Source organism: Dasypus novemcinctus, chromosome 4 (assembly GCF_030445035.2).
Source record: "Dasypus novemcinctus isolate mDasNov1 chromosome 4, mDasNov1.1.hap2, whole genome shotgun sequence".
Classification (NCBI taxonomy): Eukaryota; Metazoa; Chordata; class Mammalia; order Cingulata; family Dasypodidae; genus Dasypus; species Dasypus novemcinctus.
This window is the reverse complement of record NC_080676.1, coordinates 12,610,684-12,637,597: the sequence shown is the minus strand read 5'-3', so window position 1 is coordinate 12,637,597 and position 26,914 is coordinate 12,610,684. Positions and strand designations below refer to the sequence as shown.

General features: G+C 38.4%; 1 protein-coding gene and 1 non-coding gene across 3 annotated transcripts; both read right to left on the bottom strand.

The window, feature by feature from the left end:
• Nucleotides 1-2,970: 2,970 nt before the first annotated feature.
• On the bottom strand, nucleotides 2,971-26,744 carry DIPK2A (divergent protein kinase domain 2A). 2 transcript variants are annotated; one of them, XM_058295119.1, is made up of 3 exons: nucleotides 25,488-26,744; nucleotides 9,589-9,892; nucleotides 2,971-5,820 (listed from the first exon to the last, which is right to left on the bottom strand). In XM_058295119.1, exons 1-3 carry the CDS (start codon nucleotides 26,142-26,144, stop codon nucleotides 5,489-5,491), a joined length of 1,293 nt encoding a protein of 430 aa, XP_058151102.1. In that variant the 5' UTR covers nucleotides 26,145-26,744; the 3' UTR covers nucleotides 2,971-5,488. The 2 variants fall into 2 exon arrangements, with proteins under 2 accessions (XP_058151102.1, XP_058151103.1); XM_058295120.2 differs by having other exon boundaries at nucleotides 9,647-9,892; nucleotides 25,488-26,413.
• Nucleotides 17,054-17,160, bottom strand: LOC111765201 (U6 spliceosomal RNA). Its single transcript, XR_002797604.1, has one exon. It is a non-coding gene; the product is annotated as a U6 spliceosomal RNA (small nuclear RNA).
• Nucleotides 26,745-26,914: the final 170 nt, after the last annotated feature.

Genomic DNA, 26,914 nt, shown 5'->3' with positions numbered 1-26,914 from the left:
TTCATCAATCTTCCCCTCCCCAATTTATAATAGTTGATGAACTGTACATTAATTTTTTACAGTCATATTTATATTCTATTGCCTTCAACTATTTATTTCTACTTAAAATTTGCAACATGGTAAGAAAGAATGCAGATGTGAACCAGAGCATCAGTGTTGAGCCCCAGCTCTGCCACTATCCTAATTTTGTGACCAGGGCAAATAATCTCTCAAAAGAAAAAGCTACATTAGGAACCCTAAAATGTTATTTAAAATTCAGATTTACAGTTAACATAGTATAAAATAGTAAACCATAGTTTACTTAGTATGGAATTGGTGCTTTTATGGTTTTTCTACATATTGGAGCAATTAAAAAATTAGATGAGTTTACTACCCAAGGCATTCACCTGATTTATAAGCTGCTGTTCAAATTTTCATCTCAACTTTTTTAAAGCTGATATATTCGAATCAGGATACAAACAAAAGTGACACATTGCTTAAGGTGATGTATCTCTTATGACTTTTACTCTTTTAAGATTCCCCCTCCTTTTCCTTCCAACTTGTTAAAGACAACTGTCATTTATCCTGCAGAACTGCCCACATTCTGAATTTTGTTGATTGCTTGTTCATGATATCCTTTAACATATTTCTTTGTACCCTGTGTTTCCTATTAATGGACCCAGGAGAGCTTGACCAGATTCAAGTTCTATTATTTTTGGCAAGACATTTCATAGGTGGTGCTGGATACTTTCCATTGCATCATATCTGAAAGTGCATCATTATTATAAAACTAATTAGGGTGTTCAGATGTTGCCACCCTATACAAGTTCCTCATCAGCTTTTCCAAGTTCCTCATCAGCTTTTCCACTAAGTTTCCATAGATTTTGATGATCACTGTCTAGACTCGCCAATTCATTAGAGACTGCAAAATAGTGACATTCTAGCAATCCTTTCTTCTGTGTATATTAACTGGAATAATTCTATAAACAGAAACTTCTCCTCGATTAGATTACTTGATTATCATGGTAGATTGAATTATGTGTCCCAATTTAGACAGGTACTTAATCTTAATCCATGTCCTCGTGGGTGTGAATCCAGGGTAAACAGGATGTTATTTTTAGTTTAAAATACGGCCTACTGAAGCAAGGTAGCCTTAAATCTAGATTACTGGAGACCTCATAAAGAGAGGAAACAGGGTCTGAGAAAGCCAGAGTGAGAAGCTGAAAATCAATGGGTTCCCAGAAGAGAAAGATGACAACACAACCATGTAACAAGAGAGCCAAGGAATGCCAAGGACTGCCAGCAAGCCAGCAACAGAATGCACATCCTTGGGAGAAAGCAAGCCTTGCCAATATCAAGATTTTAGATTTCTTTTCAAACTGCGAGCCAATAAATTTCTTGTTGTTTAAGCTGACCTATTTATGGCATTTGTCATAGCAGCTTGGCTAACTAAAACAATCTGAGTTAAGGCAGAGTGAATGTTTCTTTTCCTTCAATTTACTAGTTTTCAGAATAATTAATTCTTCAATATACTTCCAAAGGTGACCAATATGACTTGTTTTGGAAACACATATTTATTGTGTTTCAATCCATATCAGATCCTTAATGATGATCAGATTGCCCCATCTATATAGTGAGAATCCCCTCAGTAGGATCCTGAACATTTGGGAAAACCCCAGTGTAAGACTTTCCCTGCTTTGGTGATACTGAGAAATTATTAATTTTTTAGATGTGAAATGTTATTGTAGTTTTGTTGGGGGAAAAATGCCTAATATGTATACATTAATAAAATGACATGATATCTCGTTTGCTTCAAAAAGAACAGGTCAGGTAGATAGGAGTATGGGTGAAACAAGTTTGGTCATATGTTGCTAATTTTTTTTTTTTTAAAGATTTCTTTCTTTTTCTCCCCTCCCCTCCCCACACCCCAGTTGTCTGTTCTCTGTGTCTATTTGCTGCGTCTTCTTTGTCTGCTTCTGTTGTTGTCAGCGGTACGGGAATCTGTGTTTCTTTTTGTTGCATTATCTTGTGTGTCAGCTCTCCGTGTGTGTAGCACCATTCCTGGGCAGGCTGCACTTTCTTTCGCGCTGGGCGGCTCTTCTTACAGGGCACACTCCTTGCACGTGGGGCTCCCCTATGCGGGGACACCCCTGCATAGCACAGCACTCCTTGCGCGCATCAGCACTGCACGTGGGCCAGCTCCACACAGGTCAAGGAGGCCCGTGGTTTGAACCACGGACCTCCCACATGGTAGACAGAGGCCCTAACCGCTGGGCCAAGTTCACCGCCATGTTGCTAATTTTTGAAGCTGGGATCTATACAATTATACAAAATTTCTATAATAAACCTATTTTTTAAAATCCCATTTGGTAGCTATGATGGTTAATTTCGTGTGTCAACTTGGATAGATTTTGGTATCCAGTTGTCTGGACAGGCAAGCACTGGTCTGATTGTTGCTAAAAGGGTATTCTGTGAATTTAAGTCATGAGTCATTTGATTGCATGTATGACTGATTACACATCTATAATCAACAAAGGAGATTGCCTTAAGCAATGAGAGAAGTCTCATTCAATCAGTTGAAGGGCTTAAAGAGAGAAATGATGACTTCAGCAGTCAAAAAGAAGGATTTCTATTTCTGCTTCAGCCAGCCAGCTTTTCCTAGGGAGTGCATCAAAACCTTCATCAGAGTTCCCAATGTGGAGCCCTATACAGAATTCAGACTTACCAGTCTCCATGGTCGTGTGAGCCAATTCCTATAACAAAGCTCATCATGTTTACATACGTACGTATGTCAGCTCTGTTTCTCTGGAGAACCCTTAAACAGTAATCAGAGCTAAAAATAAATCACTATTATAGGAAAACAAAACAGACTCTATTTAAGTCAACCAGATAGTTACCCACAAGCAGGGTGTGGTGGACATCATATCTACAACCTCATTTTACAGTGAAGAAAAATGTGGATATTTGAAGTTAACAGTCTGAAAAGTGTGATTCTTTAAGTATTCTTTATTAAGATCATTAAAAGTTGTAGAAACAACTTTATATTATAAAGGCACAGGGAGACAGTTTTGATAAAATATTCAAATTAAACAGTAACTTACGGTACAAAAGACAATTTTAACGCACATACAAACCCCAAATGTCTGATTCAAAAATATTTTACTGCATCTATTAATGGGCAATGATTAAAAATATAAATTGCTGCTGTATAATAAATATCTGATAGTGAACATCTTGATAGCAAAGTGAACAAAATATTTATTGCTTTTCACATACATATTTTTCCCTGTAATTTTAAATTCCTAATTCTTTTCCTATTTTCTCCTCAACCTTTTTGAAAGGTAAAAGACATCACATACATTAATCTCATGGAGGGAAATGGTGGTTACAAAAACTACCTCTAATAGCAAGTGCTGATGGCAGTGTTTTCTCACTTCCCATTCTGCAACCACACTCACTCTTCCAAGAAAAATAAGATAAAGGTTTATTAAATAAATCACTGACAGACAACCTCTCGGTGACTGGCATTCTAAGGTTTGTAATGAATATATTTCAGTTATAGAAGATGCTCCGTTTTGAGAGTGTATCTTTTAATGTTGTAAGATGCAAATGTTTGACAAATAATTTTATCTAGTGCCCTCAAAAGTTTTCCAAAGTTGTAAAAAGTCAAATTAATAAAATTTCTAGCACTTCAACATTTCATTGAAGGTAAACGCAATAACCTGCTGTATAAAAATGAACATAATGCAATGTATTTTAAAATAGAGAGCTCTTAACCTTTTCCCTCCAGTTTTAAATTGGGATTAACTTTATTGATTTCATTACTCTCTTTTCTGTAGCAACCTAGTGTTAGATGTTATAGGCTGAGTTTCCATCGTAACAGTAAATTGTGTGAATGCATCACCCTAAGTGAATTAATGCTAGTTCAACTTAAGAAAAACCTACAGTAATATTTAGAAAATCATTGTAAAGTTACTTAACCATATGTCATATTCAGATGGTATGTAGCAGCTAGTAATGCACCTGGCACAGAGTTGATACTCAATAAATAGTTACTGAATGAATAAAAAAGGAGAGAAAAACTTGGCTTTGGTTGTGCAGATTTTAATCACTTTCTGATTTAAAATAAGGTCAGTCTAGAACTAAACACTGCACACTGCATCAAACACTGCTGTAAACAAAAGTAATTTTAAACAGAAAAATATTACCTACATTAAAGATAGGCAACTGATGTAACATCTTTTAAAGAGCCCACAGATTCCATACTTGGATTACTCTTTTATCCACATACCTAAAATTTGATGGTTTGATGCTTAAACAACTATGTAATGAGGATCAAGGGGAGGGCAGACTGGCTAAATTATCTACTTTAGAGAAGAAATTTTTAGTTAATTAATTGATAAATATCATGTTAATTTTGCAAAACTACCAAATAAAAGGTAGTCACTATCTTTAAGTTACATATTTTTAAAGGAAGTAGCTTATTAACTTTTTAACATCAAGAATAAACAGGGAGATACGGATTAAATAAGGAAAGAGTTAAAAGTATTCAATGTGGGATAACAAGAGTTAAGTAGGTGATCAATTTTATTTTAAAATCTGACATGTTATTAAGTCTAATATTTCTTTGGCATATGCATTACTCTATTGGATTAGTTAGCATTTAAAAAGTATTGGGTTATATTTTTTTCTGAACCAAATTAATGTCAAGGTGTAGATTTCTAGTATACTCCTATTAAAGTCTTTAGTAAAAGACAAAATGATATTTGCAACATATGCCCAACTTTATGTTCAGTGTACAGCTATAATTATTGGCATAAAAAGATGTAACTTAACCTGAAATAATCTCATGCAATGGTGACATCACACAGCGTGGGGAAAATTATTTACATAATAAAATACTCAGCTTTCAGAAAAAAAGACAGTAAACATAGGAATCCTGCCCTAGCAGTAAATATGTACCACATAGCATTGAATGAAAACTTGCAAAATGTAAATGAACTACAATAACCTGAATGTATAAAATTTAATAAAACATAAAAATGGAAAAACCCCACACATTGAAAGGAAAAAAAGTGGCCTATAAAACAGACCCATCTAACTTGACATTCAGAGTAAATGCAAGAGATTCACAAAATCATGACAATAATGCAAACTATGTCAAGTATGAGTACCCTTTGATACACAAGCCAATACAACTATCAGACTCATTTCCAATAGCTTAACATTATTCATTAATCCACTCAGGCATTGGGGAGGAAGGGAGGGAACAGTCAACAATAGCTCGTCTCCAAAGTAAGAACATATTTATTTGCAGAAGCATCATGTGATTTTTGAAGTAATGTCTTACTTTAATAGCTTTAATAGATGTTAACATAAGATCAGTGCAAATTTATCATCCTCCAAATGTAATACTTCCATATTTTGTTTTTCCAGATAGTTTTTGGTGGTTTAGTTTTAGCCAGTGCTATTTAAATGGAGAAAGGGAAAGAAAAAAGTTCATCATAGACTACCTCACGTTGTTACTTAATTGTGCTAGATATTCACGCAGTTCCTTAGCAGCCTGGAATCTGCCATAGCGCTTCTTTGGATTGGCACACTCATCCAGCAGGGCCTCTAGTCGGCCATCTTTGGCAATTTCACTTGGTGGATCATGAAGGAGTCCTCCAGAGGTGCCACGCCAGGTGGCATGTCTGGATAAGAGGTTCTGACAAATGGCATAATAATTGTGGTCCACAGTGACACGAGCACAAAGAATTTCTTTTGAAAATGATAAGCAAGCCTCCTTATCACAGTCATCAAATTTGCTTTCGTACCATACATCCCAGTTTTCAGGTTTATCTGTGAAAGGAGAAAAGAAGAAAGAGAAAAATATACTTAAGAGGTTTCATTGCTTCCAAAAATATAACATTTCACCAATTGGCATAACAGTATATGGTCTTGAAACGGTATTATAATTTGAAACATCTAAGTACTAACTCACAGAAATATTAATTGGGCTCCAGCAATGTCAGAAAAAGGATGAGATATGATCTCAACTGCTAAAGGGTTCAATATAACAGGAGACTTTCCATCATACATGGGAAGTACCATGCAGTGGTATGACACAATGACAGGGGAGTAGAGAGGAAGCAAGAGCAACTCCACCTGGCCTACAGAAGGTTGCACAGAACAGAACACCTGATTTAGGTCTGAAAAGATGAGCAAGTCTAAAAAGAAACAGGGAAAAGAGCCTTCTAGACTAGGGTACAGTATGTGCAAAGGCATGGACTAAGGGTCCAGCTAGTCTTGATAACAATGAGTTCACTGTGGCTGGAGTGTGAGACAGATTCTTAGGGAGGCTGGAGAAATAGGTTGTACCTTATGTGGTGATGAAAATTTGCTTTACAGAAAGTTTTATCTGGGCTGAAGACTGGAGGGACTAATGATAACAACCACTAAAGAAGGCTCAGAAAGAAAAGCCATATTGGAGAAACATTTGAGATAAAAATTAACAGGTGGATGTATGAATAAAATTTAAAGTTCTAATTGGATGACAAGATAGACACTATCAAGAGTGACAGGGTCAACAGTGATATGGTTTAGTGGGCAGGAGATTAAAGAAACTATACAATAACTATGTGGTATTCGTGTGGGCATATCATAAATGCAACTAGAAATATAGATTTGGAACATATCTGAGGTCAGAGGTACAGTACACATATTTAAAACCCATCAGCACATATTTTACTTGATGGGAGTCAAAGGAATGAATAAACATGTATAAGAAAGTATGTTCAAAATGGCAAAGGAGAAGTCAGTGAAAGAAATTAAAGAAACTCATTCATTTAGTAAATAACTATTGGAATATCTACTCTGGGGCAGCAAAGGTATATAATAAACAAAACAGATAACAGATGGTCCTAGATTATAATCGAGTGTGAAACGGACCATTAAACAAGTAAATAAACATGTCACAAAATGTGAAAAACGCTATGAAGGAAAAACGAGTTTCTAAAAGTAGAAAGATTTACAAAGGAAACAAATCTTTCTACTGTTAGAAATGTTGGTCTGGAAAGGTGAATCTCCTTAGGAGGTAGCATTTAGCTGAGGCTTGAAGGACAAGCAGCTAGCTGTAAATGCAGGAGAGAGGAGGCATTCTAGGCAGAGGGAACTAACTGCATGTAGCAAAGTCCAGGAGGAAAGGTTTGTTCAAGAAACCAAAAGTCCATTGCAGCTCAAGCATCGAGAGCAATGGGCAGAAGAGCATTAAAGATGAAGCAGAGCAGGGCCAAATCACACAGATTAAACCATGGTAAGGAGCTCAGACTTTACTAGAACAATGCAGAGTCAGTAAAAGCATTAAACAAGAATGACAAGACCAGATTTAAATTTTTAAAAAAGTAACTATATGAGGAACTGAAGAAAGGCAAACGAAGAAAGAATTTCAAATTGTTACTAATCCAAGGCACATCATGAATTTGCCGATTAGGTGTTTCCAATGGCAAGGCAGAAATCTAAGTGATGTTTTAATGGATTAAGTAATGGATAGAGGTTGAGGAAGTAAAAACAGAGCAAGCAATACTTGGAAAAACAGTTGACAGACAAGGAAAAGCAAGAGATATAGCATTACTTTAAGTAGTAGTTGGATACTATTTGTTTTTAAAGTGGGGGTACGTGTATCTTATACATATTGCTCAAGGGACGGGGTAAAAGTTGATGATATTTTTATTTATTTATCTATTTATTTATTTACTCCCCCCAACCGCCAGTTGTCTGTTTTCTGTGTCTATTTGCTGCGTGTTCTTTGTCTGCTTCTGTTGTCAGCGGCACGGGAATCTGTGTTTCTTTTTGTTGCGTCATCTTGTTGTGTCAGCTCTCCGTGTGTGTGGCACCATTCCTGGGCAGGCTGCACTTTCTTTCGCGCTGGGCAGCTCTCCTTACGGGGCGCACTCCTTGCACGTGGGGCTCCCCTACGCAGGGACACCCCTGCATGGCAGGGCACTCCTTGTGCGCATCAGCACTGCGCGTGGGCCAGCTCCACACGGGTCAAAGAGGCCCAGGGTGTGAACCGTGGACCTCCCATGTGGTAGAGGTAGACAGATGCCCTAACCACAGGGCCAAGTCTGCTTCCCAGTTGATGGATATTAAGGAGAGGGTGGGAAGAAGATAACTGAGCTGAATGGGTGTTATTTTAGCTGGATTTAGATGATAAAGGAAAGAAGGACTAGGATGAAGCTAAGCACAACCTCAATTTCCTGTGTAGAAAAAAATAAAGGTCTTGAAAGAGGAATAAAGAGGGTGAATGAACAGATAGGGCCTTCTGCAAAGTGGCTATTTGGATAATCACACCATGAGACACTGGAGCAATGCTCACAAAATCATTGCAAGACTACAGAAGCTATTTGAATGGATTCACGCAAGGTCAGGAATTAGTTGGTATAAAACTAATGTATTTCAGGAATGTTTTTAAAATGGATTAAAATTTTTTTTAACTCTGAAACGAAAATTTTAAAAGTTTAGGCAATTTGCACAACTCTGCAAAAATATCAAAAACCACTGAATTATATACCTTGAAAAGTAAAGCAAAGGTATAAGCTTTGAAAAGATGTAAGCTGCCACAACATTCACAGATGTATGGAGAGGTCAGTGGGGAACCAAACACTCAAGCAGGGCATTCACTCCCTACGGAAGGATCTACATGGAAAGTCAAGATATAATTAGAAAGCAGTTTGGTGAGTAGGGAATCAGAGTAAGGCATTAGGTAAAACCAAGTATTTAACAGGACGATGCTGAAATCATGCAAAAATTGTCAACTGAATATATTATTGTCGCATTCACCACATCCCTCAGGTGCCACAAATCTTTGGTTTCCGTTAATCAGAAGATCCTCATGGTGAGATGGGAGGGGATTGAAAATATAAGGCCCTCACGATGGAGCAACAGCCGTTCAGTTTCTTTTCCTGGCTGGATCGCTTATAGAACTACAGGCTTTGTCTTTGATAGTTTAAAATTCCTATGGCATTTCATTTTCAAAATACTTCAGAAACCCTGCCCACATGTCCTATGAAAAGCTCACCAATAAATGGAGAGGAAGGATTTGGATGAGATGTGATAATCAGAATGTCAAACCAAGTCAGAACTGCAGTGCAAGGAATTATCCAAATGGTTAAAAACAAAAACCTAGCCTTCACTGTAGAGCCTGACTATAGAAGGTCCCACAGACTAGTACATGATACAGTAAGGCTTCCAGGAGAACAGTAGAGTCTCTCTGGTAGCCTCTAACTATATAAAACGTAATTCTCCATTAGATCCTAAGCCACAGAACAAAGCATGCCATATGTAAAATGTATATACATGCACACACGCACACACACACACACACACAAACATGTAGTGTATTTGTATCCATTAGAACGCAAAGGATATTTCACTGTATATGGAGAAATAGTGTTAACTGAGAGTACAAGTATAATGTATTTGTTTACTGATGTTGCTCAAGTAAAGCCAAGAAAGACAAAAGGTTGCTATCTAAGGAGGCAATAACAGGCTTGATTTATATGACTGTAAACATTATTTTGACAGAGGAAAAAATAAGTACAAAAACAAATCTAGAAGTTACATACTTACTTTGTCTAATTAATCTTTTGTCAGCAACCAAAACATTTTCTGCATCCACAATGATTACCTTGCCATCTCTAGGACCAACTGCAAAATTGTCAAAGCTGACGTCCAGGAGGTAGAGTGCAAATTCAAAGTCATTATTTGTGAGCTGCTCTGCTATTTCCATCAATTGCCAAGCAAGATCGACTCGTTTTTCCCATGGTGCATTAAAGTAACTCCACAGTTCTTCTCCAACATAATTTACAGCCACCATTCTTCCACAAGCTCCAAGGTATTTTGCAAATGGCCAACCTTCATCAGATGGAAAACTCTACAAAAGAATGTTCTTAATATTATAAGAGATCTGATCAAAATATCGGAGGTGTATCCCCAGATCCTCTTAGTAGAGATTGCTACTAGTTATGAACTCAGGATTTTCTCACTGTATCAAATAATTCACTAGAGATATGCTTTATTACTATGACCCTAAAAAATTTTTTTAGAGAACTATACATTAGTGTTAGTTACTTAAGAAGGAGTGTAGGTCCCAAGGGAGCATTTAATAGGGGCCTTACCTAGTCCAGAAGAGGGCAAGGACAGAAGCCAGGGAAGGATTCCTGGGAGTTATCTTTTAAGCCTACACCCAAAGTTTTCCGTGAGCAATCTGATGGTATCCTATCAACCTCCCTTCCAAGCACCCTTGATCCAAGTCTGTCTTCTTTCCTTGTTCACTGTCACTATATTTTCTGTTCTCCCTGGCTCAGTCTCAAAATTATTTATTCTCCTAATCTTAGTAATGTTTTCTAATGGATAAAATCCCAGGACCAGAAGAAAGTATGTTTTATGAGCCTTTTTCTCTGCTACCATCTTTCCTTGAGTGGGAAAGTAAAAATTATGAAAGATGCTGTTCACATAACCACTGGAGGGAAGTGGAAGCAGACTGGGAAGACATTATTATGTATAATTTTGAGACAAAATAAAACAAAACACTACAGAATATAAATGCAGACTGCTTCCACTGCTAAAATACTGAATACTCCACACATTAAAAAGGCTAGAAATGAGGCTTTTATTCTTAGACCTTTAAGAAAATTAGTAATATTAATTTTACTGAGCTTTAAAAAAATCATCAAATCAAAGCAGTATCTCCACTTTAAAATTACCAACTTTAAAACAAAAAAGAATTTTTTTTCATCCAAAATCTCATCATTTTCATCTGTGCCCCATTTCAATGCACAATAACTGCCCTTGTTTTTTGTACATATAACCTTTTCTTTTGAATTTTAATATCTGTAATTGTGGACAAAACATTAAAGGAAAAATTTATACATATTACAGAACTTTTAATACAGTAAATGAATTGATTCAATTTTAACTCACAATATCTACTGATTCTTTAAGAATTAGAGGTAAGCAAATTTCAGTCTTGTAATGAGAATTTTTTATTTATTTTGGACATAGTGAAAAATGATGGAGTGCTCATTCCATTGTGCGGTTCAAAAACTTTTTGCTAACCACATACTAATTCTGGAACTTTTCCTTCTGACTTAAAATTTCTTAATTAAATATTCATATTTCTATTTCTGATTACCTCAGAAATTTGAAATTTAATTAGATAAAGTGATTATGAAAGATTTAACTGTTATCAGAAGCATTTATGTATAAAGTTCCCAATATAAAAACTGAAAGCACTAAATAAGTAAACGTGTGATATTATATGCTTATAGTTTATCATGCAAAAAGTAAAACAAAAAACTCCCCTGTATTAGTCACATGTCATACTGTAGAACAGATACAAACATATCTTTATGAAAATAAAATGTTTTTTTTGACAACAGGAGACAGGAACCCTGACAACAAGTGCACATGTACAAATGCCTTCTTGGTCCGGAAGCCTTTCCAACTGCAAATGACAGCCAAATCTACACTTCATTGCACAAGTCCCTAGTAGAAGAGGTTAAAATAGTATATGAACAAACATCACACTGACCAACTATATGCTCATAGTGATTTTCGACAATATTAACTAAAATCCTGTTACACCTCATGGTAAGGAAGCCACCACAATTCTTTCATAGTTTGCTACCTAATCTTTTGGAAGAACTTTAAAAAAGGAATTCATACCACTGCTGATGTGACAAGAAATATTTTTTCATTGTATAATCAAACAAGTCAGATTTCATTAATATGAACAGAATTCATATTACAAAGAAAACGTTCAAAAGAAACCAAAATATTTTAAAATTGTACTTAAAGCAATTTTGACTTAGAACCAAATTACCATGGTCAACCAGTATCTGAAGTATTCGAAAGACAAAATTTTAAAAAGTTACAGCTTGGATTTGTTACATATATCAAGCAATTAGAAAAACAAGTTCTTACTTCCTGATTACCAAACTCCCACAGTTCATAAAACTCAGTTCATAAACCTCAGCAGTTTACTGTAAAGGCCTACATTTTATCATTTAAAAGGAAAACTTAAAAATTAATCTTAAAATTAGCTAGAACCACAAGTACAAAGTTTAAAGTAATCTGAAAGAGAATGTATCTTAATGAATTATTTTCAATGGAAAAAATATGTTCAAGTACTTTTCAATTGAAGGAAAGAGGCTTTAAACTTAAATAGTTTCAATTCTAAATGGATTGGAGGCACTCCACTTTAATTGTTCAGGCTTTTAATCATGCTTTAATGTACACCATAAAAAGATGTATGTCAGGTTTTTAAAATTAAATATTAGCTTATATTTACTTTTCTGTTAATATACATATATATATATATATATGTTTTTGTTTTGTTTTTTAATTAAGTTAGGGACAACCCAAAGAAGAAGTTAACAGACTTTTACTACAAATGTAACATTTTGAGGCCTACCTCCACCTCTGCATTTCATTAACTATATGACTACAGCAAAGTTACACCACCAAGGAACTGGAATAATATTTGTACCACCATTTTCATCAGGGCAATCAAATGATAAAAGGGAAAAATTATGAAATGTGTTTTGTAAATATAATACTACTTTACAAGGAACTGCTTATCAAAACACTTTCATACTTTCAATTTAAGTCTGTTAAACAAAAATACAGACATTTGCCAAATGATGTGCTTATTTTCATATCACCTGCTAATTACAGGAAAGCGGTTGTGGCTCAACTGATAGAGCATCCGCCTACCATATGGAGGATCAAGGGTTCTATACACAGGGCCTCCTGACCTGTGTGGTGAGCTGGCCCACATGCAGTGCTGCTGCACCCAAATGCTGTGTCATGCAGGGGTGTCCATGTGTAACAGAGCCCCACACACAAGGAGTGTGCCCCACAAGGAGAGCTGCCCCACACAAAAAAAGCACAGCCTGCCTAGAAGTGGTGCCACACATACACTGAGAGCTGACATAGCAAGACGACACAACAACAACAAAAAGCAACAGTTTCCCAGTGCCGCGTGACAAGAATGCAAGTGGACACAGAAGAATACACAGTTAATGGACACAGAGAGAACAAGGGGGAAGGAGAGAGAAATAAATAAAATCTTAAAAAAAAAAAAAAAAGGCAACTACAGATACTGAACACCTATCAACTACAGCCAAGAACATCTAAGTTAGAGACACATCTCCACTGCCCTCTATTAGTTTCTACTTTACAATGGAATAAATTAGTTACCAAACTTAAAAAGACTCACTGTTATGAGAAATGTACAGGGCATTTAGAAGCACTGAAAATGCAAGAAATTAACAACTTGGTAACATGTACACACACACACACACAACACTGTAACTTCCTGTTCTTCTAGTATAGGTAAGCACCACAAAAGAAATTCCAAATGTTTTTATCTGTCTATATCAAAACTAAACTGCATTATATTTTATATGGTCAATAAAGGGGATAGAAATCAAAGAATTTTAGAGATGGAAGGTACATACTATAAATCTAGTTCATTTTCTTTACTAGCAGTGTTGTGATTGGCATAAAGTCACACTAGTAAGAACTGCAAAGCCAGCTGCAAGAGTCAAAACAGATCCAAAAGATTAAAATACTGTGATCACTGTACCCCTTTGAAAAATTAAATCAAAGTTCCACAATATGACCCTTCGGAGTTACTGAGCAACGGTTCACTGCCTGACATATGCCAATACTATATGACACTAGGATTTTGAGAAAAGAAAGAGTTTTCATGCAAGGTCAACCTGCCACAGAGACAGGCATTAAAGCTCAAATCTGTCTCCCTGATCTTACTGCTAAGGAAGATTTTATGGGGATGGGAGGTTTCGAGAAGTAGGGAGAGAAGTGAGGCGGTTTGACTTGGCATAAGGTCCAATTGGCTAGTTAGAGAGTTGTCCATATGTGATAGATGGTTAGGTTGGACCATTCTTATAGAAGAGCCTCTAGGATTTGGTCTGCTTCCAAAGTCTTCCAGTCCTCATAATTTTGGTTCAAGGGAGGTGACTTCTTCTCCTGGTGTCTCAAAAGTTGTCTAAAGGACAAGAGTCAGTGTTTTCTGCATAGGCGCAGGTTATATGCCCTAATAAGCTTAGAAGAAAAGGTCATAGGAACAGAAAATATCTCCACAAAACGTATTTTCATAAGCACAGTTTCAACACTGCCCATACTACATACTATGCGATGTGCCAAGCAAGTTTGGAGTAGTATCCCAGAAGCAAACAAACTTATGCTACAAAAATAAATTTAAGATTATTCACTCTAAGTGGGATAAATAAAGGCCTCAAAAATTGTCACATGTGAATATGAAAAAAAATATTTTTCTACAGGTTTTTTAGTTTTAGAATTACAGATAAAGCATTAGCCCATATTCCACTGACTATTACAAGCAGCTGGGGAGAAAGACAGTGAGAGTTAGTGTGGAGTGAAAAGAATATAAATTTCAAATTTTAAAAAAAACCTAGATCTAGTCTAGCTCCATCATGAAATGCTAAGTAAATAGTTATAAATAAAACATAGTCCCTACCACCCTCAGGAAACTTTTATAACCTGAATTGGGAATATGGTTATTAAACACATAAGCACATATATAAAATGAACTTAGAGTTAGAAATCAAGGAAAAGTACAGCACACTGAGAAAGAAGAGTAGGGACCTATTTTAGATTGCATGGTAAAGGGCAGCCTCTTTAAGGAAGTGTTATTTAAGCTGAGATCTGAAGGATGAGTATACTATTAGACAGGCTGGGGATGGGGCAGTTAGAATGTTCCAGGTACATAGTGAGCCAGAAGCAGTCTTCTCAGAACTGAGAAAAAAGCCAAAGTAAGTCCAGTGAAATGAATAAGGGTTGGGGATGTGGCTTGAGGTAACAGAGTCTGGAGTAGGAGGGAAGGACTGGATCATTTTGAGATTTAGAAAATAAAATACTCTTCAAATGGTCTCTGGGCTATGAAAAAACAAATATGGGGCAAGCAGACATGGCTCAAGTGATTGAGCTTCTGTCTACCATATGGGAGAACCTGAGTTTGAGCCCCAGGATCTGTAAAGGCATGCCTGCGCAGCAAGAGACGCAGAAGATGATGACACAACAAAAGACAAAAGAGCAACAAGGAGAGAGTCAAGGCCAGATGCAACAGGAACCAAGAACTGAGGTGGTGCAAGCAACAAGGAACCTCTCTCTTCCCCATCAGAGGTCCCCAGGATAAAACCCTGGTGAAGCCCAGAGGAGAAAACAAGACAAAAAGAAACAGCCACAGAAGATCACACAGCAGGGAATGGACACAGACAGCAGAACGGGGCGGGGAGGGAATGGATTTGAATTAAAAACAAAAACATACATCAAAACCTTAATGTTCAGAAACATTTTACATATTGGAATCAACTAATATCCTGTGGTATATAACATTATTCTAGAATCAAGTTTTTAAAGTATCATAATACTCTGACAAACAGCCATTGTCCTGTCCAGTTAATAGAGGCAGTTTATTCTATCATGTCATAACCACCAATGACAAAAGTAGACATGGGAAGCATGAATCAAGATACACGAAACAGTACCTTTTGGTTTTATTTACTATTTTCTTACTTAAGGAATGCCAGGAGACTGATGGATTAAATAAAGTCAATTTTAGAAATGCTTGTGTTCAATTATCTTTTTTTCTCCTTATATGATCAAACATTAAAAGTAGGGTTTGTATAGTAAATTTAAAGCTTGCAATTCCTTTCATTCAAAAAATAGTAAAATATTTTACTATCATTCATTACCTCAAAACATTCCATTTAGAGTAACATAACTTTGCAGTTCGCCAAGATAAAATAAATGAATACAGAATGAGAGATGTTACAACGGAAGACTGATTTTTTTTTTAAAAAAAAAGAAATTCCCAGTATAAACTATCTTTAAAAATCTATTAATAATCACCTGCCATTTTATCCAGGTCGCCTGCCCATTCTTTCAAGATGGTTAATAAAATTCTTTTCTCCTCCACAATCGGATACTGTTAAAATCTCATGGTTCATAAACCATAAAGATATTGGAGGTAAGGAAGCAGATTTGGCTCAACTGATAGAGCATCCACCTACCATATGGGAGATCCAGGGTTCAAACCCAGGGTCTCCTGACCTATGTGGTGAGCTGGCCCATGCACAATGCTGATGAGTACAAGGGGTGCTGTGCCACACAGGGGTGTCCCCCACGTAGGGAAACCCCATGCACAAGGAGTGCGCCCCTGCAAGGAGAGCTGCCCCCAAGTGAAGAAAGTGCAGCCTGCCCAGGAGTGGCGCCGCACACATGGAGAGCTGACACAGCAAGATGACACAACAAAAAAAGACACTGATTCTGGTGCTGCTGACAAGAATGCAAGCGGACACAGAACACCACACGGCGTATGGACACAGAGCAGACAACGGGGGGTGGGGGAGAGGGAAGGGAAGAGAAATAAATTTAAAAAAATAAATCTTTAAAAAAAAATCTATTAACAATCAGAACATACAATCTAAAATCTGGTTATTGGGTTTTCCACGAAACTGGCAATTTCTGCACATACAAAAACATTTTTTTTTATTTGAACTTGAGAACACTCTTAGAAAGTAAATGTTATCCAAAGCAGAGAAAATGCCTGAAAGTTCAATTTAAGTTTTTAAATTATTTTTAAAAGCCCAAATTTGAATGAAATCCCATTCCAGTTACGCATGTTATAACAGCTGTTCATTGAGATTAGTCAACTGTACTGGTGACAGACTAATGTGTTCGCAGTTTTGTGAAGTGTCTGGAGGGGGAACATAGTAAAATCATGGGGATGACTTAAGGGTTACCTAGTTTTTGCTAAAATTTCTCTAAGACCGTAGCTTCTTGATTTATTTATTTATTTTTTTAATTTTTTAATTTTTTATTGACTTTGTAATAATATTACATTAAAAATATATATGTGAGGTCCCATTCAACCCCACCCCCCCACCCCCCCTCTCCCCCCCCCCAACAACACTCGTTCCCATCATCATGACACATCCATTGGATTTGGTAAGTACATCTTTGGGCACCTCTGCACCTCATATACAAAAATATGGAACGCTTCACGAATTTGCGTGTCATCCTTGCGCAGGGGCCATGCTAATCTTCTCTGTATCGTTCCAATTTTAGTATATGTGCTGCCGAAGCGAGCACCGTAGCTTCTTGATTTATAAGTGCCAAGAAGCAGCCAAAATTCATTGCAAATACTGTAGAGCAATAATCTCAAGATCACAGGAAAAGCCCCATTTATTTAATGAAATACTATTCTGAATATCAATTTCCACCCACCTCAAATTCCAACAATATTGAGCAATGCCTTGAAAATAGCAAGGTTGTGTTATTTTACTGAATTTCATGTCCAAAAGCTGTATCTAAAATTGGAAACCAATGTCAAAACATATCTACAAAATTTACCAAAGTTGAACAGAAATAAATCTTTCAGAATAAATAGCTTAAGAAATGCTCCCCAAATCACTTGACTTGCAAAATTTAAGTCATGATATATGTAAAAATGTAAATTACTCTCAATTTAGTCTTTACCTATTCTCTACTCTCAGAACCAGCCAATTGTATTCCACATTACTAAGTTGAAATAAATATGCACCTACAAACACCATACTCAAACATTTACGCCCTATAAAAACAAAATTCCAAAGAAATAAAAAAGACATAGTAAACTTCTTTTGGACCTAATAACCTAATAATGCCACCTGACTTCCTTTAGGCAAGCTCAGCCCCCTTTAAAAAATATTACTAGTGAAACAGTACCAATTCCCTGGTTGCTTTAAAACACAGTCTGATTTAACAAGGCGCTTCGGAAAAACAGCAAAAGATCCATGGGAAGCACAGTATCTCTATTAGCCTGGTTTTAGTAATTTGTCTTCTTGTTGCCTTAAATTTAACATTGTCAAAACTCCTGGTTCCCCTACTTCAAACCCATTCCTTCTCTGGGTTTCCTCATCATAATAAAAGTAACAGCTTAGTTGCTTAGACCAAAAATCTAGGAGATACCCTTTGTTTTTCCCTTTCTTTTATCCCATAACACATCAAGTCTTGTTATAGCTATATATCCAAAATCTATTTGAGTTTGACCGCTTTTAATAAGCTCTGCAACCATTTTAATCCAAACGACTAAACACTCAACTACCTAAAATTTCCGATTCCTCTCCTGTCCCTTAAAATCCATTCTCCACAAACTAGATCCTGTTAAACAACACTTGTGTTTTGTTTCCCTTTGCCCTGAGAATTAAATCTTAGTTCCCTAAATATGGGTTACAAGGCAATTCAGGAAGCTGCCCATGCTACCTCTATGCCCTCAGGCCATGCTAGGCCATGCTTCCTACTCTCACTTGATCCTGCTTCAGGGCTGGAAGATTTGCCATATCTACTGCCTGAAAACACCCCAGAGTTCAGAACTTTGCACCACTGTCTTTTTCTCATCATTCACACCTCAGCTAGAATATCACTCTCCCAGACCACCCAGTTTAAAGTACTGCCCCTTCCCCACCCCTACCCATCCCATTCTCCACAGGAGGCCTGTTTTGTCCTCAGTACTTAACATCTGAAATTACCTTGTTCTTTAGTTTATTTCCTGGCCTGTCATCTTTATTCTATTGTATCTCAAGGGCTTATCAGTTCCTGGCACTACTGAGCAATGCCACACAATTCTTGTTAGATCCCAATTCTTGCCACAGTTAAAAACTCCAAAAATAACTGGAAAGGGAAGATATAAAGAAGACTGAGGCATCATACCTACCTCGGAAAAATCTTTTGAAGTTCTGCCTCAGAATATAAGAATTCCCTTAAATAATACAGACTTAACCTCTACATATTTTTAGTATTATCATTCATCAAATGTATTAAATAGTATTAATTTTAATAATTACTTATAGAGAAAAAGTAAATTATTTGTTTTGTATTATTGAATCTTTATCCAAACCCTGTCTCCTGTAACAGTCAATTAACTGTATTCCATATGGGACAAATTTTTAACATTCTTTTTATTTTTATTACTATTCCAAAAAGTTTTAGCCTGAAAAAACAGCCATTTAGGTATGGATGTATACATTTGAAGGACTATCATAAGGAAGACTAAGAACTTTTCAATTACTATTACAAAGTAATAATACATATAAAAAAGCTTTATAATTAAAGACGTTTTACATACATTCCATTATCCTGACTCAGACTCTGAAATGTTAAGTGACTTGCTCAATGCCATCCAACAACTTTCAACTCTGTGGTAACAAAGAATGTGAACTAGATGTTATCTCAGTACTGCCCCCACCACTCCCCCCATTCCAACCCCCACCTACTGGCAAAATCCCACTCAACTTTCAGAGCTCATTTCCTCCCTGAAACCTTCCCTAGTTCCCACCTCTATCAACACAGGGACAGGTGCCCTCCCTAATGAATTGCCTGAGAGTGAGCAGCACCTTTTCTCTAAGACTTACGATTTTGCATTGATTGTAATCTTTCATTTACATACCTACACTTACTTCCTAGGGCTGTCTTTCAATGCAAATGCCTTAAAGCAGACTATTCTCCAAATAAACAAACAAAATTCAGTTCTTCTAAATGTAGGACTATAAATCCAAAGAGCTCTCTGGTATTTCAGACAATTTCCTACAAAAATCTATAAAAAGGATGTATAAATTGGATAAAAGATTTGATTACATAATTTAAAACCTTTCAGAGACAATGACTGAATGAATAAGCACTTTCATCTTCCACTAGCAGTTTTCAGTCCTGAGACAATTTTAAATTATTTTACTAAAGTTCATCCTATGTGTATGAAAAATGCAGCATTTATATTTTAAGATTATACTGTTTAATGTAACATATTAAAGAGGAAAGACAAATGTCAGCATCACATGAAGAGGCAGCAACAAGGTCAGATATACAGGAGAGGGGCCTGAAGCTGCAAACCACACACACACAAAAAAAACAATAAAAAAACAAACTGATGATGCCCTGGAAAAATGGCCATCCATGTGCATAAAGCAGACCCCCAAAAAGCAAGCTTTCTATTTCCCACCAACATGTGTGAGGAATATATAAGTGGACCCATGAAGTGAAACTATGAAGAGAACTAGAGGATGAGACAAAAGTCCAGACAGAACTTCAGAATTAAGATGCAAACTGGTCAAAAGATACAAACAAATCCAAAAACTAGGCCAGTGTGTCAAATGATTTTGCTCCACTGATCCTGCAGTGGGGTCTATTTGTAGGGTCTTTCCAAAATAAAAGTACAGCAATCCTTCTTTTATTTTAGACCTGAGGTACACAAAATCATTGACTGATTGTTTTTCATGAACATTCAAGTGTAAAAAGTGTCAAGGAAACCTAAAATGAAAAAATAGAAAATAGTCAGAAAATCACTTACTCATTTATCAGATAAAAAGTGCCCGACTCAGAGCTAATTCTAATGTGTTTTGACTCTTAAGTCTACTAATGTAGTTTCTAAAGCAGCAGCCAGGGGGAGAGAAGTAGGTGGCTCCCTTAAGCTTTTGCTTGAAGAGAAGACACTCCTGCGATAGTCTAGAACATCCTCTCTAGACATTTTTTGCCCACAGGATCCTTGATGACTTTTAGCTTAGCTTAGAGGCTCTTAACCTTTTTTGTCCCACAGACCCCTTTGCTAGTCAGGTGAAAACCACAGACCCCTTACGAAGTCCACACTATACTGTGCATTATTTAATAAATACATCACACCCACACCAACATGTCCCCACAAGAATAATGTTTTGTTTTTTTAATTTAAATTCAAGCTAACGGACCCCTTGTTAGGAACCACTCTTTAGCTTCGTATTTTTTTCCTATAAAGGTGGTGCCTGGTTTTTGTTTTAATCTGATTTCATGTGTTCAAAAAATTGGGGGGTAAGAAAACAAGCTTGAACATCAAGGTCATATATCTGTGCTGGCCTCCAACCTCACACTCTAGCAGGGACCAATCCCCAAACCCTTTACGAGCTTAAATCCACTAACATTCCAGCTAAAGTCAAGGTCAGAAGAGAATTTAAAAAATTAAAATTACTCAATGCAAGTTTGAGTGTCACATGATGTTGGGGCTGAAAAGGAAAGGATCTAAACTAACAGTCTCATTTTATAGACGAGGTAGTGAGTCCCTAAAAAAGTTTATTAACTTGTCCAAAGTAACACAATTAATTAAAAAGCCACATGTTCTTTGTTTAAAAACTACATCTTAGGCAATGCGCTACAGAAATATATTCTTCTACTACAGAAATTATTTTTAAGATCAAGAGCAATAACATTCACTTAAAAGTTTTCCGTAAAAAGTTATCCCTTAATGCGGGAATGGACCAAATCAGTATAAAGGTATGACTGATAGCATCACAACTATTTTTAAGGTGACCCATACTCCAAACAAGTTTCAAAATAGTTGAGCAACTGCACTAGATGGCTAAAGTTACTTTTACCTTATCTCATGACTTAAAATTTACCAAGTCCTTATTACACATCAGACACTGCAGTAAACTGGTTTGTGTGTGTTATTTATAAAGCTGAAATAAAAGCTTAAAATCCATACAGTTCAAGCAATACTTAGCTATATACTATAAATAATGAAATCCTATTATGATTCAGAAAACTTAAGACAAATACAGTTCTACAAATATAAAACAAATTACCACCTTGTCCCCATAAAGAGCAAATAGTTTTTCTTTTACTTCCTATTAACAAGACAATCTTCACTATCTCAAAATCAGAGACAAAGTCTGGGCTTCAGGAATTCAGAGAACATTTCTTTCTCAGACACACACACTCACATATCCAAACACCTTCTGAAAACTGAATAATAGAAAAATATAAATACTGATAAAAAATTTACCAGCAAAACAAGTTTTTAAATAAAATAGTAGAATAGTGTTTGCTATTTCACCAAAGACTTCAACACTGCAGTTTTTTAGTATGCCAAAAATGCTATTATATAATACTGAATCAACAAAGCCACCCTCTCTCCAATTTTTTCCAAAGAATTATGACATATACATACTTGATATTAACTACACCTCTTGGTGATATATAAATGTGAAGAAACAAAGAATCAGAGTATAAGGGAAGGTACTTGCTGACATATCTTGTTGCTTGATGTTTATAAAAATTCTTCAGACAATATTATTTCTATCACAGAACAACTCTCCGTAGAGCTAGATAAGCTACAGTGAGCTATTTATCCAACAATAGGAAGTTATATCCCCATACCATTGCATATTGAGAAATCTATTTCACAAATCTATATACAGCAATACTTAAGAGATAAGGTACACATTTTACAGATGATACATTTTGTGCTTCATTTCAAAATATTTAATAAACTTCTATTTTCTTTACTGTTTCTTAAAATCAGGAAAGTTTAATAGATTGAAAGCATGTATTTTCCCGGAACAGGAAAAGAACGTTGTTTAATAGCTTAACAACAGAAACTTTTATTTTGGAGGTGTATTTACTAACTTTCATTAAGAATAGTTTGATGAGGGCAGTTCAAATGACTTTTTTTTCAAAGTAGTTAACTTTTGGACAAATCTGTACAAGAAAAATCTAGTTTGTCACCAACTGCCCAAGAATTCCAGGAGTAGCTCCCTCTCCTGGAAAAAAAAGAAAAGTCTTCCTCTTTAAGCTGTAAAACACAACGCATGAACCAAAATATATATAAATGGAGAGCCAAATTTGAGTTTTTATACCATTATCAATCAATATCCCAACACTACCAAAATCAGCTATATACAGCTTAACCGGACCACATAATTACTAAAATATGTATACATTCATCTAGCAAACAAAAAGCAATTAACACCATTAATTTACTGATAACAATTATTGTAACTGATTACAGAATTTTCAGTTTCCTTTAATTTTAATGGTTGTTTTACAATCATCAAACATCAATTATATCGTTTGTACTTCTTAATGTCACCAGTTTTTACCAAGAATCAAATGTTACTATGTAGGAGTTCTATGAAGAACTCTTATTTAAAAGTAAGCCTTCTTATTCGACTTGCTTGTTCATCAGATGAAAAGAAAAAAAGAAAAAACAACAATATGAATGATTGATACTAACCACCCCTAATATATATATATTTTTTTGAGAAATACAAAATATTTTTTTTAATCTTTTATTTATTTATTTATTTTTTAATTACATTATGAAAAATATGAGGTCCCATTCAACCCCACCGCCCCCGCCCCCCACTCCCCCCTATATTTTATACAGTATGTACTTAGCTATAAATATTAGTACTGTTCCTGGGAACTGGACTGCCCGAATTAAAATTAAACTTACAAATGTCACAGTCTACAATACTGATACATATGTTTCTTCATAAACTAAAAACAAACTCTTACCCTATAACCCATCACCTAATCACTCAAAGAAATGGGCCTTTTAGTTTAAATTACAATAAAATAGTTGTTTTTAAAAAAGTTGTTTATCACTAAAAATGAAAACAGACGAAGAATGAAAAGGCAAGTGTGAGAGATGAGTTAATAAGAAAACAAAATACAAGCACACTTGACTATCTCAACTATAAAATAAACTGAAAATCCCAAGACTACTTCTCGCATCAGAAAACATCAAGTATAAATAAATGCCAAAGTTTCACATTTTCAGTTGTCATAACTGTCACGTACTGGGTATATTATGTTTTTATAATACTGCATATTGGTTGTTTCTAATAAGTCAATACTTTGAATTACCTGATCAAAACCCTTCTTTAAATTGGCAGTTATTGTTTGAAGTGCAGGAAATGTGCACTTTTTTTCCCCAAAAGACTAAGATAGTTTCTTACCAAATTCTTATTTCTCAGAGAATTTGACAGACTATCTACTTCAGCCAACTACTTATCTACTTCAGCAAAGCTTTCTCCAGGGACCAACAGTGATAATACAAAAATCTACTTTAGCAAAGCTTTCTCCAGACACCAACCTTGATAATACTAAAAGCAAGATTTTTTCCCCCTCAAATAGGAAAGGCAGCATTTCTAAATGTAAAATAATTCAATTGAAACCTGTGTATATATGATAAATATGGATTTAGCGTTAGAGGCTGACTAGTTTTGGAACCTACTGAATAAAGTGCATTTCTTCTAAGGAAACAACTGGTTTTATACACCATTCACTGTAAGGACATAGAGATGTACTTAATAGACAATCTGTATTTTAAAATTAACACTTTACATACGTTAAAATTTACTGAAAGTATTGTTTATGAAGCAAATGTTTATTTTGTATTAATATTTGACTGAACTAATCAAACGAAGCTGCTTTCTTTGGCTAAGTTAGTCATTGGAGAACTGGAGAAAGAGTAATAACATTCCTATTCAAACACTTTAGATTGAAAAGTAAAAAAATAAACAAAACCCTTCCCTTTCAAAAGCTCCAGCCATCAGTGTCATTCTTGGCAGCGCAGAAAGGGCATCAGATACACCAAAATTATTTTGATTAAAGGCACGTATTTTTCATTGTATTTGAAATACCGCAAAACCGGCAGGGGAAAGAGAAGGAAACTTTTTCTATGGTTATCAAAAAGGATCATAACCCCACAGATGAACCATCTAAGGCTAAGTAAGAATGTGTGGAAACTCAGTAACTACTCCAAAGCTAAACACAGTTTTTGGGTGTTTTGTTTTCTCTTTTGCTTTTGGACTGTCACCAAACCCATTCCCCTAAAAGGCACATTCTACCTTCAAAATAAACTCGTGAGACAGCAAATAATTTCAGTCAGGCAAGAATATCCTTCCCTTGTTTCTCGCTCTGGCCTAACATGCTATCTCCTTCCTTCAGCCAAATTTTTAAAAATCAGGTGGCTAGAAAAGGTCACTGGATCACGGTGAAAATGCCCGTGTTGGCCTTAGCCCTCCCAGCCCCGAGTCCGACACGGTCTTACTTTTCCCTCCTCCTCTTATTCTAAACCCATCCAAGTTAAGATTTTGGAGTAACCCTACCCTTGACCACCGTCCCCTTTCTCTGACCTTCTGTTCTCCGGCTTGTCCCCCAACTAGCGGCCAGGATGACCGCCAGGTAACTGAGCTAAAGAAACAAAGACTCTGGGGTCCCAGGTAGGCCCGCCACAAGGGGTGTAACAGGGGATTTAAAATGCGGAAGGGAAACACTTGAAAGGAACCAGGAAAGGTGCCAGAGCTCGGGCGCAGTCTGCGCCGGGGAAGCGCCAGCCCGGGCGGATTAAAGCAGAAAAGGCAGGGAGAAGGGCGGAAGGAAAGTCGCCGGAGAGACATTTTGGGAGCGTTCGAGACGCACTCCCTCTGGCGTTGAGGGCTCCGCAGCCGCCCGCCAGACGCGCCCGAGTCGGGATGCCAAGAGCAGACTCTCCACCAGCTGGGTGGCGCTCCGCAGGCCGGCTCGGCGCCCAGGGCGCGCCCCAGCGCCGCCCCCTCCCCGCGCCCGCAGCCCGGCCCCGCGCCGCTCCCCGCACGACGCCCCCCGCGCGGGCCGCGCGCGCCTACCTGTAGCACCAGCGGCTCGGGGTTGAAGGCCAGGGTCAGCAGCAGCTGCATGCGCTCCGAGTCCTTGAGGTTGCGCAGCAGGAAGCTGCCCGAGTCCTTGGTTTCGGCGTAGCGGCGCACCAGGCGGTCGAGCAGGCGCTGCGAGGGGCAGTGCACCAGGTCGGACCAGCCCTCCACCGCCTCGGGCGTGAGCAGCCGCACGTCGCCGTTGAGGCGCGCGAACTCGGTGCGGGGCATGGCCTGGAGCAGGTCGCAGCGGGGCCGCCCGGTGGCCCGCTTGCAGATGCTCTGGTCGAGCTGCGCCAGCTCGCGCTGCGAGCCGAGGCGCTTGAGCACCACTCGGCGGCGGCCGCCCTCGCGGGGCTCGCCGTACTGCGCGAAGTAGACGTTCTTCACGTTGAGGAAGTCCAGCAGGCGCAGGCGGCCCCACGCCTCGAACACCACCTGCCCGTTGAGGAAGCGCCGGCACCAGCTCGTGCCGAAGCACGCCGGGCACTTATTGAGCTGCAGGAAGCGCCGGTCGGTCAGCTCGTTGCGCTGCCAGGAGGCGAGCAGCGACGGCGAGTGCAGCACCATCAGCACCAACAGGCTGCCCAGCGCCGCCAGCTTCAGCGAGCGGGACAGGCGGCCCAGCTTCGGGGGCACCAGGCGCCACATCCCGCCCGCCCGTCTGCCCGGACCGGGAGGGCGAGGGCACCCCCGGGGCGCCCCCGCCGCGCCGAGACCCGGAGAGCGACGGGCAGGGTCCCCGAACGCGCGAGAGGAGCAGCGAGGGCGCGGGCCGGGGCGGGAGGCAGAGTGGGTGTGAGAGCGCGCGAGACGGGGAGCGGGAAGGAGCCGACCGGAGAAGGAGACGACTACTCCCAGTCACTAGTCTCCCAACTCTGGGGCTCTCTCCGCCGAGCTCCCCGCCCGCCGACTCCGCCGGCGCCTCCTCCACGCCAGCCAAGTTATACAGGAGCGGGAGGAGGCGGGAGCGGGGGGACCCGACGGCCGCGCGCCCGTGAGCGCCCCCGCGCGCGCACGCGCACTGCTCGCCCGGGAAGCGAGAGCTGCGGCGGCGGCAGCTGCCCGCCGGGCGAGAGGGCTCTCGGAGAGAAGGAGGGACTCACGGAAGGAGCAGAGGAGCTGTAATGCCTCGCACCGAAAAGTAGCAACAGTTGTAGGCAGGCGTAAGGAGGAGGCGCCCGCGCGTCCCTGACACCGCACGCCCCTGCTCGTACCCGCTGGCTCTCCTGAGGGAGGGACGGGGGGAGCAGGGGGCGGGGCCGGCGGGGCGGGGCGAGCGCGTCGCGCACCGCCCAGTAAGCGTAAGCGCGGGCTTGTGGGGGCGGTGTCCCCGCGGGGGCGGAGCCAGAGCTTTGGGAGGAGGGCTAAACTCGCGAGCGCTGGGGGTGTGATGACTTTTCGTGGCACTCTTTGATGGT

Excerpts from the sequence above, each read along its gene's own strand:
- DIPK2A (XM_058295119.1), bottom strand. The coding sequence starts at position 26,144 with ATGTGGCGCCTGGTGCCCCCGAAGCTGGGCCGCCTGTCCCGCTCGCTG. Across the intron at positions 9,893-25,487 it reads CCGAGCCGCTGGTGCTACAG|AGTTTTCCATCTGATGAAGG; the intron begins GTAGGCGCGCGC and ends ATTCTTTTGTAG. Across the intron at positions 5,821-9,588 it reads CAAAAGATTAATTAGACAAA|ATAAACCTGAAAACTGGGAT; the intron begins GTAAGTATGTAA and ends CTCCTTTCACAG.